The sequence below is a fragment of the Prinia subflava genome, chromosome Z (assembly GCF_021018805.1).
Source record: "Prinia subflava isolate CZ2003 ecotype Zambia chromosome Z, Cam_Psub_1.2, whole genome shotgun sequence".
NCBI classification, from domain to species: domain Eukaryota; kingdom Metazoa; phylum Chordata; class Aves; order Passeriformes; family Cisticolidae; genus Prinia; species Prinia subflava.
Window position 1 is genome coordinate 74,441,012 of NC_086283.1, and position 20,223 is coordinate 74,461,234.

The 20,223-nt window shown below is 35.3% G+C and overlaps 1 protein-coding gene across 1 annotated transcript in view; it reads left to right on the top strand.

Moving 5' to 3' along the window:
* The window catches only part of PTPRD (protein tyrosine phosphatase receptor type D), a 369,891-nt gene that overhangs the window by 255,627 nt on the left and 94,041 nt on the right, over positions 1 to 20,223 (top strand). Inside the window, exons 14-19 of the mRNA XM_063422525.1 lie at positions 3,090 to 3,677; positions 4,111 to 4,208; positions 4,971 to 5,224; positions 9,842 to 9,932; positions 15,746 to 15,955; positions 19,162 to 19,322. Of these exons, the coding sequence (XP_063278595.1) occupies positions 3,090 to 3,677; positions 4,111 to 4,208; positions 4,971 to 5,224; positions 9,842 to 9,932; positions 15,746 to 15,955; positions 19,162 to 19,322 (1,402 nt within the window). The remainder of the gene's footprint in view (positions 1 to 3,089; positions 3,678 to 4,110; positions 4,209 to 4,970; positions 5,225 to 9,841; positions 9,933 to 15,745; positions 15,956 to 19,161; positions 19,323 to 20,223) is intronic.

Consider the following 20,223-nt stretch of genomic DNA (forward strand, 5'->3'; position numbering starts at 1 on the left):
AGAAAGGTACTATTGGTATACTACAATAAAGAAAATTAAGGATCTGACTTTCTAGTCTAACTTTTAAAGTTTGAATGAGATTGACTGAGATGATGTCCATAAGAGATATGAAAGGAGAATAGATGTCTGCACATTTACCAGAGAAGCTATCTGTAAGGTATTCAGATAATAAGTAACTATTCAGCTGTCCAGTTAGTGATACAAAAGCATAATTTACATTTTTAGGCAGGAAAGATTCACCAAACATAAGTAAGCCTACAGTGTGGTAACTCAGTTATTAATAAAGTCACTGAATGCTGCTGATATTTTCATTCAAGAGTGTGCCTTTGTCTTACGTTTGGTTTTCTTTCCTCACTATTGAAATCAGATAATAAAAAACTGTTTACTGAACAGTAAAGAAATAAAAAGAAAGAAAGAAAGAATAAAAACTGTTACTGAACATTTCTAAACCAAGGTACTTTTTAAATTGCTTGGGGCAGAAGTTAAAAATATATGATTAAAATTTGATAAAAAATGAAGTCTTACTAGTCAGTGATATAATAAAATTTTTATGAAGATTTTATTCAGAACTTTAATTTCTGTGTCACAGTAGTTGAAGAATCTCATAGGACAATAGCTTGTCCATTACTTGTCATTTCCTCTCAAACTGGACAGCAGTCTTGAAAGACAGATTTCAGCTAAAAGAAGAAAGTTTATATTAAGCCAGTGCTGTACTTTATAGCAGCTAGCAGAAACTACTTTAGGTAATTTGGCAAAGGCAGCTTGTGTGAGCTTCTCCTTGTAGTGGCAAGCCATTGCAGCAGTAATGTCTGTTGCAAAGGGATATGTGAGAGATGTCTTGCTATGTACTAATGGAAGAAGATTTCACTAGATCAGAGGATGTATTTTATTTTGTGGACAATTCCACTTCTTTTAGCTCATGGAAAATTCAGGTTCTTACCAGAAATTTCTAGAAAGAGCTATTTGGTGACACAACTGTGTGTATGACTGCATAGAATCCTGTCATTTGTCTTAAAAGACTGTAATATTCATAAGTAAATCAAAAAGTAAATGTTAACTGAAAGCTGTCTGGAAATAAGAAGAAATTTATCTGCTTTGCAACATCAGATAGGCTTTATGGTATTTAAAAAAAAGTGACCATTGTTATTTACTATTTTAGTCACAGGGTATTTTATTGTATAAGTAAACTTTATTTGTTCCCTGGTTCTGATCAAGAGCAAGTATTAGTTTCTTCCTGTTTCTGTAGTTACCACAGAGGTTAAAATGGAGTTCTGATTATGAAGTCTGCCACGAGAACAAAAAAAAAAGCAATTTATTACAAAAATAATTTAGTTACATCTCCCAGTAATCTCTCCTCTAGGAGCTGAAGGATTAGCCTTCTTTTTTGCTACACTGTTGCCAGTAATAGTCAGAATGCAGAGAAAAATATGGCCTGCAAAAGGCCTTCACAGCCTTCTCTTTGTTCCATAAAGGCTTTCAGTTATCAATAAGGAACAGTCAGAGCTAACAAGAGAGAGATTCTTTACACAGCAGAAAGTGAGGGAAAACACTCACAAGATTCCACAATAATGCTGCCAGGTGAACTCAACATTTAAATTTAAGGATATTTAGAAAATTTATATAATACCTACCTATAATTCTTACAAAATTAGAAGTAATGTCATGACTTAAGGCAGAGGGAAAGAGCTTACTAAAAGCACAATTTTCTTCAAGGCATGCCATTCTTCCTCCTTATTCCTAATTCTTTATGGAACAGTAGTTAGACCTTCTGACAGTAACAGTGTGATTTGCTGGGTGCCTGAGAACTGAAGATAAATAATAGAATCTATTGAAGTGTTTAAATACAGGAACCAGAGCTCACAATGCAGCAGTTACATTCTCATGTGAAGGCTTCGAATGCAGATGAAACTAATTAGTCTTTGTTGAAGATTTGTTGTCATTGCAGTTCTAATTCTGGCCTCTTGACCTGTCAGGCATTGGTACGGAATGAACACCAAATTTCTAAATAGTTATGGATATGTTTCATTATCAAATAAACCACTGTAATAGAAACAGACTTTTTTTGAAATAGAAGTATTAAGGAAAATAGAAATTAAATGTATACAAATGGATGTGAATAAATTAAAATTAACTGATCAACTAAACAGAAAATGAGAATTCATATTGAGATTCCAAAAATGTGTACTATAAAAATTGCGTAATGATATTTCTGGTTTGATTAGGACTGATTCAGTCTTCTCTGGACTGATTAAATTCAGTTCCTCCTCTATAAAAGACAAATGACCAGGTTGGACTAATGGGTCGTAATTAAGATTGTGGCTTTATGTAGTGTATAGGTTAAGGAGAAGTACCGATTAAGCTGTTTTCAAAAGAAATACATGTCATGTGGACGAAAACCATGCTGGAAAATGAATCATATGTGATAAGTCATGCTGGAAAAGATCAAATTCCAAGCTGCACTACCTCTGCACACTGAAACAAGTGATTTGTGTGTGGAAACTAGAATGACAGGGTTCTATCATGTATAGTAATGGTATTTGAGGGCAAGGTTGTGCTGACTTCTACCACATTTTAACTGTTAATGATTAAAGTTATGTTTATCTTATCTAGAAACTTGTTATTTCTTCATTAATTATTTTCCCATTTACAGAAAATGTGCCTTGGATTAAATACATGAAAACTTATAAAACTTATGGCAGTACTTTTTCTTCTTTTTTTTTTTTTTTTTTTTCTTTTTTTTTTTTCCGAACAAGGATTTGTGAGACAGGACCATTCATAAGACATTTATTGGAAGTTTTACTTCTTGATTTGTGTTCCTAGATCCTGTGCCTCTGAATGTGCTCTGTATTTAGAAATGATGGTAAGGGGAGAAGACAAAAAAGCAGTAAACGTCTCTACTGTTGCAGTTCCTTATACTGTATGACTAAACAGTGCAGGAGCCAGACACTATTTCTTCATTAGGACAGTAATATGTGGAACTAAGAGTGAGGAAAGAGAAAATATATCTGTATTCCCGCTAAAACTACCCTCAAGAATTGTACATGCAATTGTGTTTATATCTATCCTCTTTAAATAACATTGTGCTACAGTTCCAGGCAAACCTCGGCTTGTGATTAGCCACACACAGATGAACACGGCTCTAATTCAGTGGCATCCTCCTGTGGAAACTTTTGGCCCGCTGCTGGGTTATCGCCTGAAGTTTGGTCGCAAAGACATGGATACATTAACAACCATGGAGTTCTCAGAGAAGGAAGACCACTTCACGGCCACAGACATTCACAAAGGAGCTTCTTATGTCTTCAGGCTCTCAGCTAGAAATAAAGTGGGCTTTGGGGAGGAGATGGTTAAAGAGATTTCTGTTCCTGAAGAGGTACCCAGTGGATTTCCCCAAAATCTCCACTCAGAAAGCTCTACTTCTACATCAGTTCAATTAACTTGGCAGATGCCTCTCTTGGCAGAAAGAAATGGCATTATCACCAAATACACCATCTTGTACAGAGATATCAATGTTGCTTACCAGCCAGTTGAACTCCCTGTTGTTCCTGCTGATACCACTATGACTCTTTCTGGCTTAAAACCAGATACCACTTATGATGTAAAAGTACGTGCCCACACAAGCAAAGGGCCTGGTCCATATAGTCCAAGTGTCCAGTTCAGGACACTACCCGTGGATCAAGGTAGGATTTGTCTGCTTATGGCGTTGACCTTTAAAGGAGTATCGGTCTTTGGATATCGGTGTTTTTGAAGGTGTAAATAAAACTGACCGGCCCCATTCATAAAAATAGGTTCATCAATCACAAAAGGTAAAGTATATAAATCTTAATATGTTTTGGATACCTTAGAATTCAGTTGTCCCTTGCCAAGCAAGTTCTGGCTAACTTCTTCACAATATGTTCAGGTAAGGAAAACGTGTGTATTGGGTTTTCACTAGATGAGATTAAGAATGAGTTTAAATGAGATATTTAAATATGAATGAACAGGTAGGAGAATTGAATACTTGTTAATTTTTGATCTAAATTTAAAGCTAATACTCCCAAGTAGCAGTGGAAATATCACAAGGTCTGAACTCCAAGATGTTGTTTATATACATTGTTCCTTTTTTTCCAGCAGTGTTTGCAAAAAATTTTCATGTTAAAGCAGTAATGAAGACTTCTGTTTTGCTGTCCTGGGAAATTCCAGAAAACTACAATTCAGCTTTGCCTTTCAAAGTAAGTTACTTCCCATTTGTACAAGCAAAAATAACAGAAAGTGGACAATATATTTACCAGATTAAGTAACTTACTGAACATCTACCATGAACATGTATAGGGGGTATCGTTGTTTTTAAGATTGCTAATTTTTCAGTCACTGCTACAGTATTTTAAAGAAAACAGTGAAAGAAAATAAAAACTTTCTTTTTTTCTAGTCCTTTCCATAGCGAATGCAATTGAGTACCATTTTAGGTTTTGTCTTCTCAATGTACAGCAGCACACTTTTAATTTACAATTCTTTTATTCTTCTAGCTATAGCTTTAGCTAAAGCTATAGCTTTATCCAGATACAGAGACTCAGTGTAGCATGAAGTCTGCCTGGAATTTCTTCTGCTTCAATCTCAATCATCTCAGGCAGTGGCAAGTGAAGAACAGTATTTTAGGAACTAAATGGTACAAAAACCTTTCTAAATAAGCAGTGTGAATGAAAAAGTCAAGATACTTTTAACAAGAATACCTTGCTATAAATTTTAAGTTCAAGAAAAGCTACTTACTTTGAAAAAGTGAAATTGGATTTCAGAAATGTTTGCATTGCTTTATATTAATACAGTACTTCTTTCTTTTTTCCCTGAATGTGAGAAGTTTACTTGCAGTGGTGAATTCAAATGAATTTAAATTTATTTATTATTTAAATCTATAGCTAGGTTGATTCCTGGATTCACTGTGACAGCATCATTTGCCTTCTCATAGTAACCAAAACGACCTTTGTGTGTTAACCTAGATCCTTTATGATGATGGGAAAATGGAGGTTGATGGACGTGCTACTCAAAAGCTGATCACAAACTTGAAGCCAGAAACATCATATTCATTTGTTCTGACAAACAGAGGGAATAGTGCTGGGGGTCTTCAGCACAGAGTAACAGCAAAGACTGCACCAGACGTGCTTCGCACAAAGCCAGTCTTCATCGGAAAGACCAACTTAGATGGCATGATAACTGTGGAACTTCCAGAAGTACCCTCAAATGAGAATATAAAGTGAGTGAATGAATGACATACCATTGTTTTTAACTCCAGAGAGATGATCATTCTAACTCTTGATGGTGGACCGTGGTTTTATTCTTTATAACAGTACAGAGACTACAATACTCTGCAGTACTGTAGTCTCTGTACAATGGTACAATAGTACAATATTTGATACAGCAAACTGGGAGGTGTTGTTGACACTCTCAGGGAAAACAGGGCTTTACAGAGGGATATAGATAGATTGGAACACTGTGCAGTCATAAGTGACATGAAAATTAGGAACAAATGTCAAATTCTGTTGTAAAGGTCCTTGAGTGCATCCAACAGAGGGCAACAAAGCTGATGGCAGGACTGAAAGGAAATGTCCTGTAAGGAGTTGCTAAGGGCTTTGAGCTTGTCTGGTTTGGAGAAGGCTAAGGGCTGACCTCCTTGCACTCTACAGCTTCCTGAGGAGGGAAAGTGAAGAGGGAACTGCTGATCTCTTCTTCCTGAGATCCATTTATAGAACATGTGGCAGTGCCTCAGAGCTGCATCGGGGAGGTTCAGATGTATTAGGAAGCATTTGTTTCCTGTGAATGTTTTCAAAGTGGAAAAGGCTTCCTAGTCAGGCAGATAATGTCCCAAGCATGTCAGTGTTTAAGAGGTATTTGGATGATGCCCTTAATTTTTTTAAACTTTACGTCAGCCCTGAAGTGGTGAGGTAATAGGAATAGATGATCACTCTATCAGTTCCAACTAGAACTCTAAAGTTTGTCACATAGCCACATATGTAAGACTTGTATGGCGACTGATTGTCCTTCATTTTGCAGATTTTTCTCAGAGTACTTTTGTGTTTCATCATGGATTGCAAAATGAAGAAAACCAGTTATATTTTGAACAATATATCAACTCAAAAAGAATGGATAACACATCAATGCACAACTACTTTGCTGTAGCTCCTTGAAGTACTCAGACTCAGTCACTCAAGAATTATATGGAGTTTTAAAGAATTGGTATACTGCACTTAATTCAGATTAATTAATTCTGATGGGTTTTATCAGGATAAAAATACCTTGTCTTCTCCACTGATCTCAGAAAGAAACAAGAGATTTTGCTCAAAGAATTGCAAGTTTTCTAGAGGTTAGATTTTGGAAGTGAACAGCTGGTGGAAATTTAAAAAACAGAAACAGGAAAAGACCTGAGAGTACATGGTCAGCAGGGATTAGAAAGGTTAGACAAAAAAGATGTGCCAGGAAGACATGAAGCATGATACAATCAATAAGTGTTATTGCTTTTCTTATAGTGATTCTTGTTGATCTGTAAGGTTCCCATATGTAATGTAAAGGAAATGGGGAGGAAAATGAGCCAGTCATTAAATGATGGGAATTTGAGTTGTCCCCTCCCTGGTGGATTTTTACTGCTTTCTAGAAAGCTGCCCCCTTTTTCATTACTGACTGAAGATTTTGAGGCAGGCAAGGTCAAGAAATAAATGACTTTGAAACATTAAAAGGATGAAAAACTGAAAAATGTAGTCATTATCATAAGATGCGGTCAGTAACAAATTCAGCTAAGGAAGACTAAAGATGGAATGAGTCAAAAAAGATTTATGAGGCATGGCATTCACAGAGACAAAAATGTGCAGGATAGCTGATCAAACAATAGGGGAAGGTAGGACTGGAATAAAAGACAATTCCCTCCTTTTTATATACTGTAAAAGAGTTAAAGAGGCTACATGACATCAGAAAAGGTACATTAAATCTACAGGGTACAACTGCCAATTTGTCAAATAATGTATTTCCTACTTGTACATCTATCTTCTAAGAAGATTTGATCAGACTTGATAAAGTAAAACACAACAATAAAGATTTACTTGTCCCTTAGAGCAGGCATACCAAAGCAACTACATACTGAACAGAAAACCTGTCCTGGTACTTGCTAGCATGTAACGTATGTAAGGTTATTCTGCATTAGTCTTTGTATGAGAAGAACAATTTCATGTGTTAGTTATGTTGACATTTTTAGACATGCTGCTCCTCTATTGGTACCTTATATGCTCAGGATTGTCCCTAGCTTACAATGAAGTACTGAGAATTTTTAAATAGTAGTAATTACACTATCACACTGAAGTGAAACAGATAATGGTTTGCTCTAATGAAGTATAGGTAATAAGATTAAGGGTCAAGTTATAAAAGCCTTTGTAATATTTGTAATTTGAGATGGTGGTATTTGTGAATGTTCAATTGTGATACAGCAGAGAAATTGGTGCAGAGCTCCCCTTATGATAAATGAAATGTGTCTCTTTTGCTCATCTCAGGGGAACAATTTCTTAATTTTTATTTCTTTTAGTATTTTGGGCTATTTTGAAAGCAATTTTTATGTGTAAAGGACAGTTCATCTGTTTCTGAATCTCTTACATCTTTAAAAAGTCTTAAGTAAAAACAGATTTTGTGGAAGACTTTGGCCTCTCAAATATGCAGTAGATAAAACAATATCCAAATAAACCATTTATTTCTCTCCTTGCTCCCTCCCCACCCCCCAGAAAAAAGAAAAAAAAAGAAAAAAAAGAAGGAAAAAAAAAAGGAAAAAAAACCCTAATAAGCAAATAATGAAGAAAACTATAAAATATGTTTTTCAGGAGATGGGAGATGCTACATTTTGCACAATTAACTAAAAATCACAGAACTTTGTTGTCCTTCACGATTTGCAACACTGCATATTGGTGTAAACATTTTCACTTTTCTTCTTATGACTGATCTACTTATACTTTCAGTTTAAAATATTCTGTGTGTGCTGAAAGTCTTAGTAGATTTTCAAAGTTATGAGAGGGAAACTTTCATGAAGGAAAAGAGTGGGAAAGTTACGTTTACATGCTGGATGTTCCTTGATTGAAAAGAAAAATAAATTAACTCTCCATTAGCTTAAAAAATAAAAAGATGAATAAAAAGATAAGGAAAGGATAAATAGGTTTTTTTGATGTTTGAAAGACATAAAGGGGCAAGTTCTCATTTCTTTTTGTCTTGATTCTTAGGCATCTGTTGAAGAAAGGTTTGGTCGTTACTGTATACATGGATAAGTCAGTGTTCACTAGGATTCGCTATTCAAAGTATTTTTAATAGACAAATGCAGGTTTAAAATCTGGATTCAACCAGCTTTACAGTTTTGCTTCTTTTTAAAAGGTGACTTATAATATTGTCACTATAAGAGTCCATGCCACAGATATTTTTTGAAATACTGGAATACAGCAAGTGAACACTAGTTAAAAATCTGTGGGCAACACTTCTTTCCAGCACTCCTGTTGGAGCCTAGCATTTCCACAGAAATTTCTTTACACAAGTATTAATGAATACATCTACTTTCTACAGGAGCTGAAAGTCTAAAGTTTTGTTACATTTCTTTTATGGGAAAGAGCTCTAAATAAGAAGAGATGATTAAAATGGATCAGTGGCTTGCACTGATATGGTAAAAAAGATAGTTTATATAGTTGGCTTAGACTGAGATGGTTTTTAGCCAATTGTAAGGCATCTCCTTTTCTATAGACTCTTTTTTGTTAATTACTTAGGATTTTCAGTTTCATTACATGAGTAAAATTAATAGTTTTGCAGAAGGTTGAATGGGTTGGAAAAAAACACAGACTGGAGGAGGAGACGGCCCATGAGACACTAAAATTATCCTCCATAATGAGAGCCAGAAACACCTTAATAAGCTTTTATTACTAGAAACAAAGAAAATCAGTTTCTTTCCCTCTCCCCTGAGATGGAGAGTGCTTAACTTTTTGACAAGTGTGTTTATCAAGAAGACATATATTACACTACTCTACTTGTCCTGCTGTTGTGATTCTGCTGTTTCTTCCCTCACACTAATGTGAAGTTATGGATCTGCCTGACACATATCCAGGCTTTGTGAAGTAAGCAGTGAAAGTCCCACATCTCTGTCATACAGGAAAATATAATTTACTAGTCTCCATGGGTGGGAAGGAAGAAAATATTTTTAGGAAAATATTTCTGAGGAAAACTGATATATGTAATTTGCAAATCCTAGATATAAAAGGAGTGTATATCAAGCTCTCTTACCTATGACTCTGAACAGAATACTCAGGTAGATAAAGCTAATGGCATTTGATTGTCAAAAGGAAAGAGAGTATGGGTGCAGTGTATGTTTGCTTTCTTTTCACTTTATTGTGATATTGGCATTAAAAAATAGATTTTGTTAACCGACTATTCTGATTATACATTAAAATGGAGGAAGATGGGTTGGTAATTGAGATTTAAATATATGGTAATATATTTCATTTTAGGACTTTTTTTTTTTTTTCTGAGTATGATGTGGCAGGGTACAAATAACCTATGGCTCTTGCATTTCATGGTGGCATTTTAGTACATGGTAATTAAAGTTTTTTATAAATATTTATATGTTTACAGAAAAGGGCAGGTAATTGGTGCCATTTGTTTGTCAAATGCTTTACAATTTACGTTATTTCAAGAGTGTGAACGTTTACAGCTGTGTTTCAAAGGCTGCAGTGACATATTAATGTGCAGAAGTTTATTCTCAACATACCACTTTCCTCTTAGATTCCTTTAAACAGACCTACTCCATTCATTTATCTATTCCTTTTCATTCAACCTCACTTTTGTCCAACGTTTTCATTTTCAGAGGCTATTACATAGTTATTGTGCCTTTGAAGAGGTCTCGTGGAAAATTTATCAAACCATGGGAGAGTCCAGATGAAATGGAACTAGATGAGGTACTGTATATGGTTTCAGTTCTTTTTCTTCTTTATTAAAGAAGCATTCTTGCTAGTTTTAGGTAATTAACTCAGCAGGTTTAAAAGTTTTGGTTGTCAGGATACTTTATATTTATATTTGCATTAGCCTGTGGAGACTAAAACAAAAATTCAAATTATTTAAGTGAGAAGACAGTAAGGACATTAAATTGCAATAAAGAACACAAAGTGTCTGATATTTGTTGACACTAATATTTTATTCTTTTTCTATTGTAAAGAGTGATGCAAAAATGCAGGAGGTGAAATGAGTTGTTAGCAGAAGCTTAATCACCAACAGTATGAACTGTAATAAAGGTCTGGTTCATTACAGGGTGTTTACTTAAAGTCTGTAACAAATGCTAAATTGCAATTTGCACTGCAGTTTAACATTTGACCTTCTGGTGGTGTTTTTACCTGATTGTCATATACTGTAATAGTTCTGGTGAGACATAGCCTCCATTCCACCAACAGTTTGTGATCAGAAATAAATGCATGAACAAGGAAGGAAAGAGCAACATAGTGTCATAATTTGAAATTATAAATTACATTAATCCAAGGAGCGGAATGACTTTCATTTTAGAAATAAGCCCAGCAATGCTAGAAATCAGTTCAGTACGTTTAATAGTTCCAAGAAGTATAATATTCATCCCCATTTTCTGTTTTACTGAAGGACGGCATAGCTCATGCAAGCTTGTCTTTCTTCTTTCAGTCTGTAAATTTGTAGGAATGCTAATTTTTATGGTTTCAAAGCTCTTTCAAGGGCCCCATATGAGAGACTTTTATAAAAGACAAGGGGTGGTATTATTGGTCTCGTCATATCTGGCCAAGATTTTAGATGACATTCAGATGCTATAGTACTTTGTACGTGTAATATCTCTGGAATTCAAAGACCAGAATGAGGGATTCTTTTACTCCGGATACAAGGAGTAACTTGTATGCCATTTATTTTTCTTTTCTCTTTTTGTGAATTCCAGAGTTTTATGTTACAGAGATAACTTCACTATATGCTTCCTCATAACACAATATCTGGGAAGTGTTGATCACCTGCAAGCAAGCATAAAGGTTCTTTTCTCTCCTGCCATTGACAAAAAGAATATGAATTTCAAATTTTGCACCAAAATATAGAGTAAATAAAGATCTTTATCAAACTAACACTGTTCTAGAAAGGGTTCAAAATACAAATGGAATTCTTTCAGTCCTTCTCACAACAATGGCCAAATCCTTAATCAGAATATTAAAAACAACTGTTCAGAGGAAGGCATGATGACTAACTGATTCAACCCGTTCTTCTTGACCAGTTTCCTTTATGTGATCATCTCACTTCATTCAATTGCAGCAATGGCTTGCTTTGATCTATTAACTTCTTCCCTTTAAAAGAACTTGGATTTTAAATGCCATCAGCTTATGATCATAGTCATAGGTGACATCAAATACAGTTAAACAGTAAAACTCTGACAGCCACATCCATACAGTAATGGAAACTGATTGAGTATTACCACCTACTTTTAACATCCAAAGACTGTAGTCACATTCAGCAGCATTATTAGATTAAAGGATAGGTGCCAGATGACATTGAACTTTCTGGCAATTAAATTCTATGGTTCCTGCTGATTCTCATAACAAAGGGTCATTTTAATCATCCTTCAAGTTGTGGTGCCTTAGTCTGTATAACAGATGGAGAAAGAACATGTATTAATTCAGAAGTATTTGTGTCAGGATGGGTTGTTTCCCACTTCTATTGATATAATTGGGACCACATTGTAGAATTAATGATGGAAGAAATAAGACATGTATTGACTGGAAAACGAAAATTTTTTCTGATAAAGAACTAACCTCTTGATATGTCTTTTACAATTGCCACCAATACATACAGCAAGATCCGAGTAGGGACAAACATTAAAAGCAGGCAGCAACTGCATATCATTCTAACGCATTCAGTTTCTACTACTGAAAGACTGGTTTGCTTCCAGCTTTGTAAAGTATACATTTTATTTAGTGTGCTATTCCTAACAAGCTTTTGAACAGAGTGCCACAAGAAATACATTTGGAAAAACACAGCAACAATAACCCCCCAAAGAATCCAACAACAACAAAACCCCAAACACAACAAAACAAAAAAAAAAACACCAACCAAAAAAAAACCCAAAAAAACCCCCCGACACCACCCCCCAAAACCCACTACTGTCTGAGCAAATGGTTCCTGATGGTCAAGTGTGGTTACTTATGCATATTTATACTTCCAGCATGATCTCGGATATGTGTCTGGTATCAGAAATGGTTGGGCAATACACATTTCAAAGAGCTATGGTCCAAATATTTTGCTTAGATTGTCAGAAGGAAAGTATATGCTAATAACACTGCTCTGGAGTATAACTCCATATTATAACTGAGCAGTCCAAAAAGACTGTTCACCCTTATTGTAGTTACCTAATCTCCTTGACCCTCCGTCTTGACCTGTTCCTTGACCCTCAGCTCTGAAGGAAACTAAGATAGATACCTAGTTTTAAAAGAACAGATAATGGGCTGGACGTTTGGTGTCTGAAAATGAAATATTAGAGATAGAGTCCTTTTTTACTAACTCAGAATTTTATTTTTTTAAGTATCATGTGGTCTAGTGACTTTAAATAGAAACATAATGCAAATAATTGAAACAGAAAAAAAAAATATGATTTGCAGTAAGTGTTACCTAGTACGATTACTTTAGATCTGTAAGCAGTAAAACCTAAATAAAGATTGTCATGGTAAGTCTTAAATGAATTCAGTAATTTTATTGAAATCCATGTATAGAGTACAATAGGAGCTAGATGAGCAAATAATGATATTTGGCAACAACCCCATTTACATATGAAACATGAATGAGGCTGGAGGTTCACCTGAGGTCTACTCAGTCATGTGTAATCAATCTTACAGACAAAGTTTTTATCTATACACAAATACACCTAGGTTAACTGACCTTAGGTGATGAATAACCACCTTTGAAATGTGGAACTTATTTTATTTGATTCAGGCTAAGTAACTTCTAGCATTCATAGCCAAAATTCAGTTTCTGATCACTCTAATACTGTACTTCAGCATTACATTTTCTTCCAATATATGCATTTTTTGTTACTATTTCAAATGTGAGAAATAATCAAGATCAAACATTTCTCTTTGCCTCTCAATCTTAATTTTGATTGCAATACTCCTACAGTACTTTGACATTTTAGTATGAGTTATTTAAAATCTAAATTGGAAATACACTGTAATCTGGAAACATAGGATAAAGAATTTAGTTGAGGCAGACACACAACTTTAATTCCAGTGGAAATGGGACATGGAAGTACCAGTTACCTCCAGGGGTGGCAGGAGCTGTATACCTCTGCTAGTGCTGTCCTGTTTGCAGCTCCTGACTTTAGGCTAACATGCACTGTTATTACCCCAATACTTAGCTTCATGTTTTGGCAGACTTCCAGATAGCCAGTGCTCAGCCTTCTGCTTAGCCATTGTTATAAAATGTACCATCATGTAGAGACAAACTTTTCAGAGTGCTTCCCTCAGCAGTTCCTATAAAGACTGATCTAACCTGGAACAAACTTGGATTATTCTCTGCCTCATGTTCTGCATTTAGTAACTCTACCCGGGGCATCTGAAGCTACCAACAGATGTGAGAGTCACCTTCAATAAAGTAACTAAATAGAAATCTCTTCAATATTACAGGGTTTTGCTGCCCTCATTTTTATATTACACAAATTGACTCTAGCTGCTCATTAAACTGTTTAGGAAGAATGAAAGAGAAATATGGACTGCTTATTGGAATAGTGTCCTTGAGTAATAAATAATGATCTCTAGTCTCAAATTATGGCTAGTTCTTTTTTTGCCCAGGGGATCCATTGCACTGTACCAGCTTTTGTGCCATGGCATTGAAATTGATAAAGGTAAATGGATGTAAAATCTCTGCAACAGGACACAGACTCAGCGTTACAGCTGGGAAGCTGTTGACTGCATAGATCTTTGAAGGTATAACATCCATATGCCCTCAATGTTTAGGAAGCCTGGATTCAAGTGATGCTGCTTGCTTTCATCAGTATCTCTACCTTAAATGTAGTCAGTGAGAAGGGGTATCAAAGTATTCAGTTTTAAAAGCTTCTTTCTGAGTAGCAGAGTGAATATTAGATTGCTTTGCATGCATTAGAATTGTTAATTATGTAATTGCAAAATACAAGATCTCATGAGGGGGAGGCAAAAACATGTGCTCACTAAGCTGTGGCCTAAATCAAGAGGGCATTGAAGATGGTGAAGAGCCTTGAGGGGAAGCCATATGTGTAGTGGCTGAGGTAACTTGGTTTGTTCAGCCTGGAGGAGACTGAGGAGAGACCTCATTGTAGTCTACAACACCCTCACGAGGGGAGGTAGAGGGGCAGACACTGATCTTTTCACTCTGTGGTGATGGTGACAGGACCAGAGGGAATGGTCTGGAGTTGTGTCAAGAGAGGTTTAGGCTGGATATTAGAAAAAGATTCTTCACCCAGAGGGTGGCTGGGCAGTGGAACAGGCTCCCCGAGGAAGTGGTCACAGCACCAGCATGACAGAGTTCAGTGCTCTCAGGCACATGGAATGACTCTTGGGACTGTCCTGTGCAGAGCCAGGATTTGGACTCAGTGATCCTAGGGGGTCTTTTCTAACTCAGCATATTCGGTGATTCTGTGATTCTGTGGAGAGCTTCCATGACAAACATGTATTTTGAAATTAATATATATAGTTAAGATCAGATTTTAGTATCTTTTTTTTTTTTAATCTCTTCTTACTCCAGAGATTTGTCTCTTCCTCCTAGGAATGAATTTTTTGCTTATCTACTGTATTAGCACTGTTAGTGTGCTGAAAAGGCTAAACAACTATGTGATCTTAGAAAAATTTAACGATAAGCCTACAGGACATTGTAAAAGTTTCTTAAGCAAAAAACAAGGGGAACCAGAAGGAGGCCTTAGAAGTCATCATTTATCACATAGGAAAAGTTCAGACTCCTTGTAATCAAATCAGACTAATTTTTGTGGGATGCCAGTATATCTAAAGCAGAAAAAGGTATTGAAGAAACATTTGTCTGGTTTAATAAGTAATTCATCAATAGGTTATACTAGCTGAGCTTAAGTTCCCTTATTAGTTAGTATATGTTTTCCAAGTTTGAGCCTAGCATCTAAACTTGTCACAAATGTATTGATGTAAATTTTAGCTTTGTTTATCAGAAGAAGCAATTCAGTCACCATTCCTGGTGGAATTTAAAAAGATGTGTAGTTTTGGCGATTAGGGACATGGTTTAATTGTGGACATGGCAGTGTTAGATTAATGGCTGGAATCTGTCTTAAAGGTCATTTCCAACATAATTGATTTTATTATTCTACTCTATGACTGACTTAGTAGAGAGATAGATAGATAGATAGATAGATTAGATAAGATGTAATATGTTATGCGTATTTTTGCGTCCTCAGAGAAAGTATATTGTTAGCCTTTCCCCACCTCCTCCTAGACACAACAGTATCTAAAAATTGTTTTGTGTTTGTAGTCCGGGCACTGCAATTGCCTCTTAGTATCTTATCTTAACAAGAACGACAAGAAATTGGAAGATTTTGCAAGAATTCATTTAGTGATACTGATATATCCCATGAAATGTGGATAAATTGTTTTTTGTAGTTGTTGGTCATGCATTAAATTTTCTCATTACACTGTCAATAAGTTACGTTAAAATTGTTTACAGTTATCTTTCTGTTCATGCTTTCTCTCTCTCTCTCCCCCCCTTGCTTTTCCCTCCCTTCATTCTAAAGCTGCTTAAGGAGATAGCTAGGAAACGCAGAAGCATTCGTCTTGGGAGGGAAGTTGAATTAAAGCCATATATTGCAGCTCACTTTGAAGTTCTTCCTACGGAATTCACATTGGGGGATAAGAAGCATTATGGTGGATTTGAGAATAAACAACTGCAGAGTGGTCAAGAATACGTCTTCTTTGTGTTGGCTGTAATGGAGCACTCAGAATCTGTAAGTTAGTTAATGTTTTTCAATCTTAAAATTACCTTACACAATCATGAAAACATTTTTTCGATCCTTATTCCACTTTCCTAAAGATTTTTTTTGAATGTTATATGTCAGAGAATCTTTAAAGTGAGTGTTTCCTAACTCAATGTCCATTAACTCCTTGAGCTCTTCTATTCTGTTTGCACCTTTGTGTATTACTTCAGTGTATAACTGAAACCTGAGTTGTATTAGTTATCATGATCCTTTGAAAATTACATTGTGTATTATTTTTGACTAGGGACACAGCTTCTGAGATATGAACTTTACAGCAGCATCTTTCCCTATGTAATTAAAAGAATTGCTGTCTTTTGATGCTACCATTGAATAATGGTACAGGATATACAATGTTCTTGGGAAGAACCATTGAACTAGAGACATGCACAGCTACCCTCTCTAGTTACAGTCATTCCATAACAACTTCATCAGTAAATTGTTGGGAAGTTAGAAAATAATTCCATAATAGGGAAAATTCCTGAGGTGAACTAATTAATGAGTTGACATTCCTCTTTATATAATTCATTTTGTAGTTACATCCTTTTATGCGTGAATTAACCTAATGAGTATAATGTATTAAAAAATAAAAAAATAAAAACCATGTAAGACTTCTGAAAGGTGCAGTACACATTAGCATCTTAACATACAGTGTGTTATATGGTACATTTCTAATTCTAAACCTGACAGGTACATTTGCAGGTTCAATCACTTGAAACTCCAACAACAATGCTCTGAATTCTAGTCAAATACTTGCAGTGTATGAGACTGCAATTGATTTCTTGGTCAGTGGAATATGCCTACTTAAACACACTGAGGAGGTAGTCCTTCCACTTTGAATACTTCTGGATACATAGCTTCATTTGAAAATAAAATAAGTCTCTCCTGGAAGCTCTAACATAAATCAAAAGTTCTCTTTTCACTTTTTGACACGGGCTGCCTAGACAGATAATTCCAAAGGTGTTGCATCAGAAAGGTTCAGATTGGAGAAGGTAGACAGCTTTTGACTATAAAGTTAAGTGGCCATAAATCTGTATGTTATAAATTACATGTACTAAAATGGATCCTCTCAATACGAAGTGCAGCTTCTTTAATTTTTTATATTAATTAAGATATAAATTACCTACATGTACTGCTTTGTTAGAAGTTAGGATGAAAAAGCAGGAAGAAATAGGCTTGTAAACTGACACATAGGGCAAAATGTCTATAGCGTCCTACTCATGAAAGACTTCAAAAGGCATTACTGAACTTAAGCTATGGATAAGATGTGGTTCAGCAAGCCATATTTATGTGATTGAGTAGCATGAGGTAGTCACAGACTGTGAAGAATTTCTGAAGGGTGCATGAGATTCAGCTATCAATGCTGAATCTTTCAATGCTCCAGTGTATCAGCTCTCAGGATATATAGCTGATTTGGCTCTAAGACTACAGGTTCTACTGATACGTGAGTTGCAATTTACAAGGGATGTTTTTCATGATATTCAGCTGTTACATTTTACATAAGGCTTCTTATTCAGACAGTACAAAATTTCTCTCTTGATTGGTAGAATAGAGAATTTGAATTAAAAGAGGTCATGGAAAGGTCTGAATTTGTTTAACTTAGTAAAATGGGAGCTGCAGAGCTATGATTAATACTATAAATGTGTTAAGGATGACATCAGGAGGAAGGAAAAAATAGGATAAACTTGTAAAATTGTAAATGAGTTTAAATTAGTTACTAACACAGGATGGTTTGAAATTAAAAATAAAATCCTATTTATTGAAGAAAAGACAGTAAGTGTTTATGTTGTTGCTCTCAATAGACCTCTATATCTTTTTCCAGGCATTTTTGCTACACACTCCAAGAGGTGGAACACAAAGAGTTTCATCTTGTAGCAATGAACATTTTTTTATTTCTCGAGAGTTCTAAACCTGGGACAAAAAAACCCCAGTCTACTTAGGTGGTTCAGGAATGGAACATGAAGACTCCCCCGTTTCTAGACAGGGATCATTAAGACAATCACTCATTAAGTGCTTTAGCTTTGACAATCCTAATCCTGTCTCAAACCCAGACACTGTCATGGCCCAGAGCCCAAAACAAGGCGAAATGAAGTGTAAAAAAACATGTCTCCTTTGATGACACTTGCCCTGGCTTAGGGCATCTTTGAGAATATAGTGCAAACATAAATGGAAGCTAATCTCTTTTCCTAGTTACCTTATTCTGTTTTAGCTGACATTTCTGATCTACTGCTGAATCATGTTTTCAAGTCCTTTGCAAGAGCTTAGTTCAAATCCTAGTCTAGCGCTGATGAAGACACACTAGCACAGACAAGAAATATGTACAAACAATTTTCCACCTCTTACTTTACTATAACTCAGAGTTCTTAAAATGGTCCAGTTTTAGCAGGCTGGCTCTTCAGCCTCTTCAGTCTGTAATTTTAACTCTGAACTCCAGCACACATCAAACATTTCTGGTCAGACAAGAATAAAAAAAAAAATTCTCTAATCACAGGTTTTATCCTAGGCCAGCTGGCTTTGCACCATCTAGTAAAGCAAAGATTTTCAACAACCTCTGTTGGTTCATAATTTTAGTTTCACCCATATGAAAGACTGAGCATTTAGCTTCCCTTCATATTCTACAATGAATTCTCCCATTTTTCAGTCTTAAATTTGTCTCCTACTTGTGTAGGTATATTCTGTCAGACAGTTTTTGACTGGGCAAAATGCACAATACTATTGTTGTAAGACCCTTTTCAAGGAACCTCTTACATTCAGTCCCCTTTATTTTTATCTATAGCAGTCTTGGTATGTCAAAAGTACCCTTTCATATCGTGCAGGAAAAAAGTGTTAAGCCAGTATGAAACTAAAACAAAACCCAAAAATTGTTAACTGGTGGGCTGTATTTCTCAATGTCCTATTTATTTTCTCATTCTCCGCTTAAGTTGCAAAGTGTTCTGCAAGGACTGTGTTACATGATTTGTCTGCAGATCATTGCTAATATGTGGAACACAAAATAAAGATGATAATAACAACACACCATTCAATTTGCAGGTTTGTATATTGCCTTCAAGAGTACTAGCATTTGCAGTTTCCTGTGTTCATTGCATCATTACGTTCTATACATTTATTTTAGATGTGGGACAGTTAACATTTTAATGCATTGCTTCATGATTAACTAAGAATTATTTTTATTTATACAGACCATGTATGCAACAAGCCCATATTCAGATCCTGTTGTGTCAATGGATCTTGACCCCCAACCAATTACAGATGAGGAAGAAGGCTTGATTTGGGTTGTTGGACCAGTTCTTGCAGTGGTGTTTATCATCTGTATTGTTATTGCTATACTTCTTTATAAAAGGTAGGTCTGCCTTTAAGTTTCCTTGCAAGGTATATAATTTCCCCTCTGTATCGGTCACTTTGTAAGACTGTTCCACACTGAATTTTTTGTGCTACATTATTAACTGTCATTGCTTTGGGATACTTTGAAATTTATTAATGGCTTCCAGATGCTGCAGAAATTTTTGACTGAAAGTTTCCAATAATTACAGGTATGTGAGTACATTTTTCTGCTGATGACACTACATTAACACTATTGCATTTAAATGTTTTTTCCACTTTGCATACATTTGTATGCCAAGATACATTTGTATGTGAAGAAAGTAAATATGTGCTTGCACATAAATACGTGTGGAATTTGCACATTTGACTTTTTATGTCTTGTTTATAGATATATAATAGTAATACATTAGGGTTTTCATTGAGCTTGTTGTTAAATGTGATTTTCATCTCCACTCAAGTAATTTGAATTTTAACTTTTGACAGTTGGCCTCAATTTGGCAATGTATCTACATAAATTTGAAGCTCTGATCTGGGAGATGAAAGAGACATCAAATAACTGTTTTCTACAAGTCTTTCAAAAAGATCAAATTTTCACTCATTCTTCTTTCACTGTCTATGACATAGATTTAGTTTTCACTATTACACGAAGGACTTCCCTATGCCTCACAACATACTCGGTGAAAACTGTGTGTGGTGCCATAATTTATATGTAGCAGCCTTTTACAGTGTAAATGAGTTAACATGGGTCAAAATCAAAACCAAAGAATAAAACTAAAAAAGGGTTTTTTTAATGTTTATATTTCATTCCTAATACATTTCTGAAATATATTGATAAAGTATATTTGAGGACTATTACAAAAATACTGTCAATTTCTGGGGAGGTGGATTTGCTATTACCTGAATATAAATATTTAAACCAA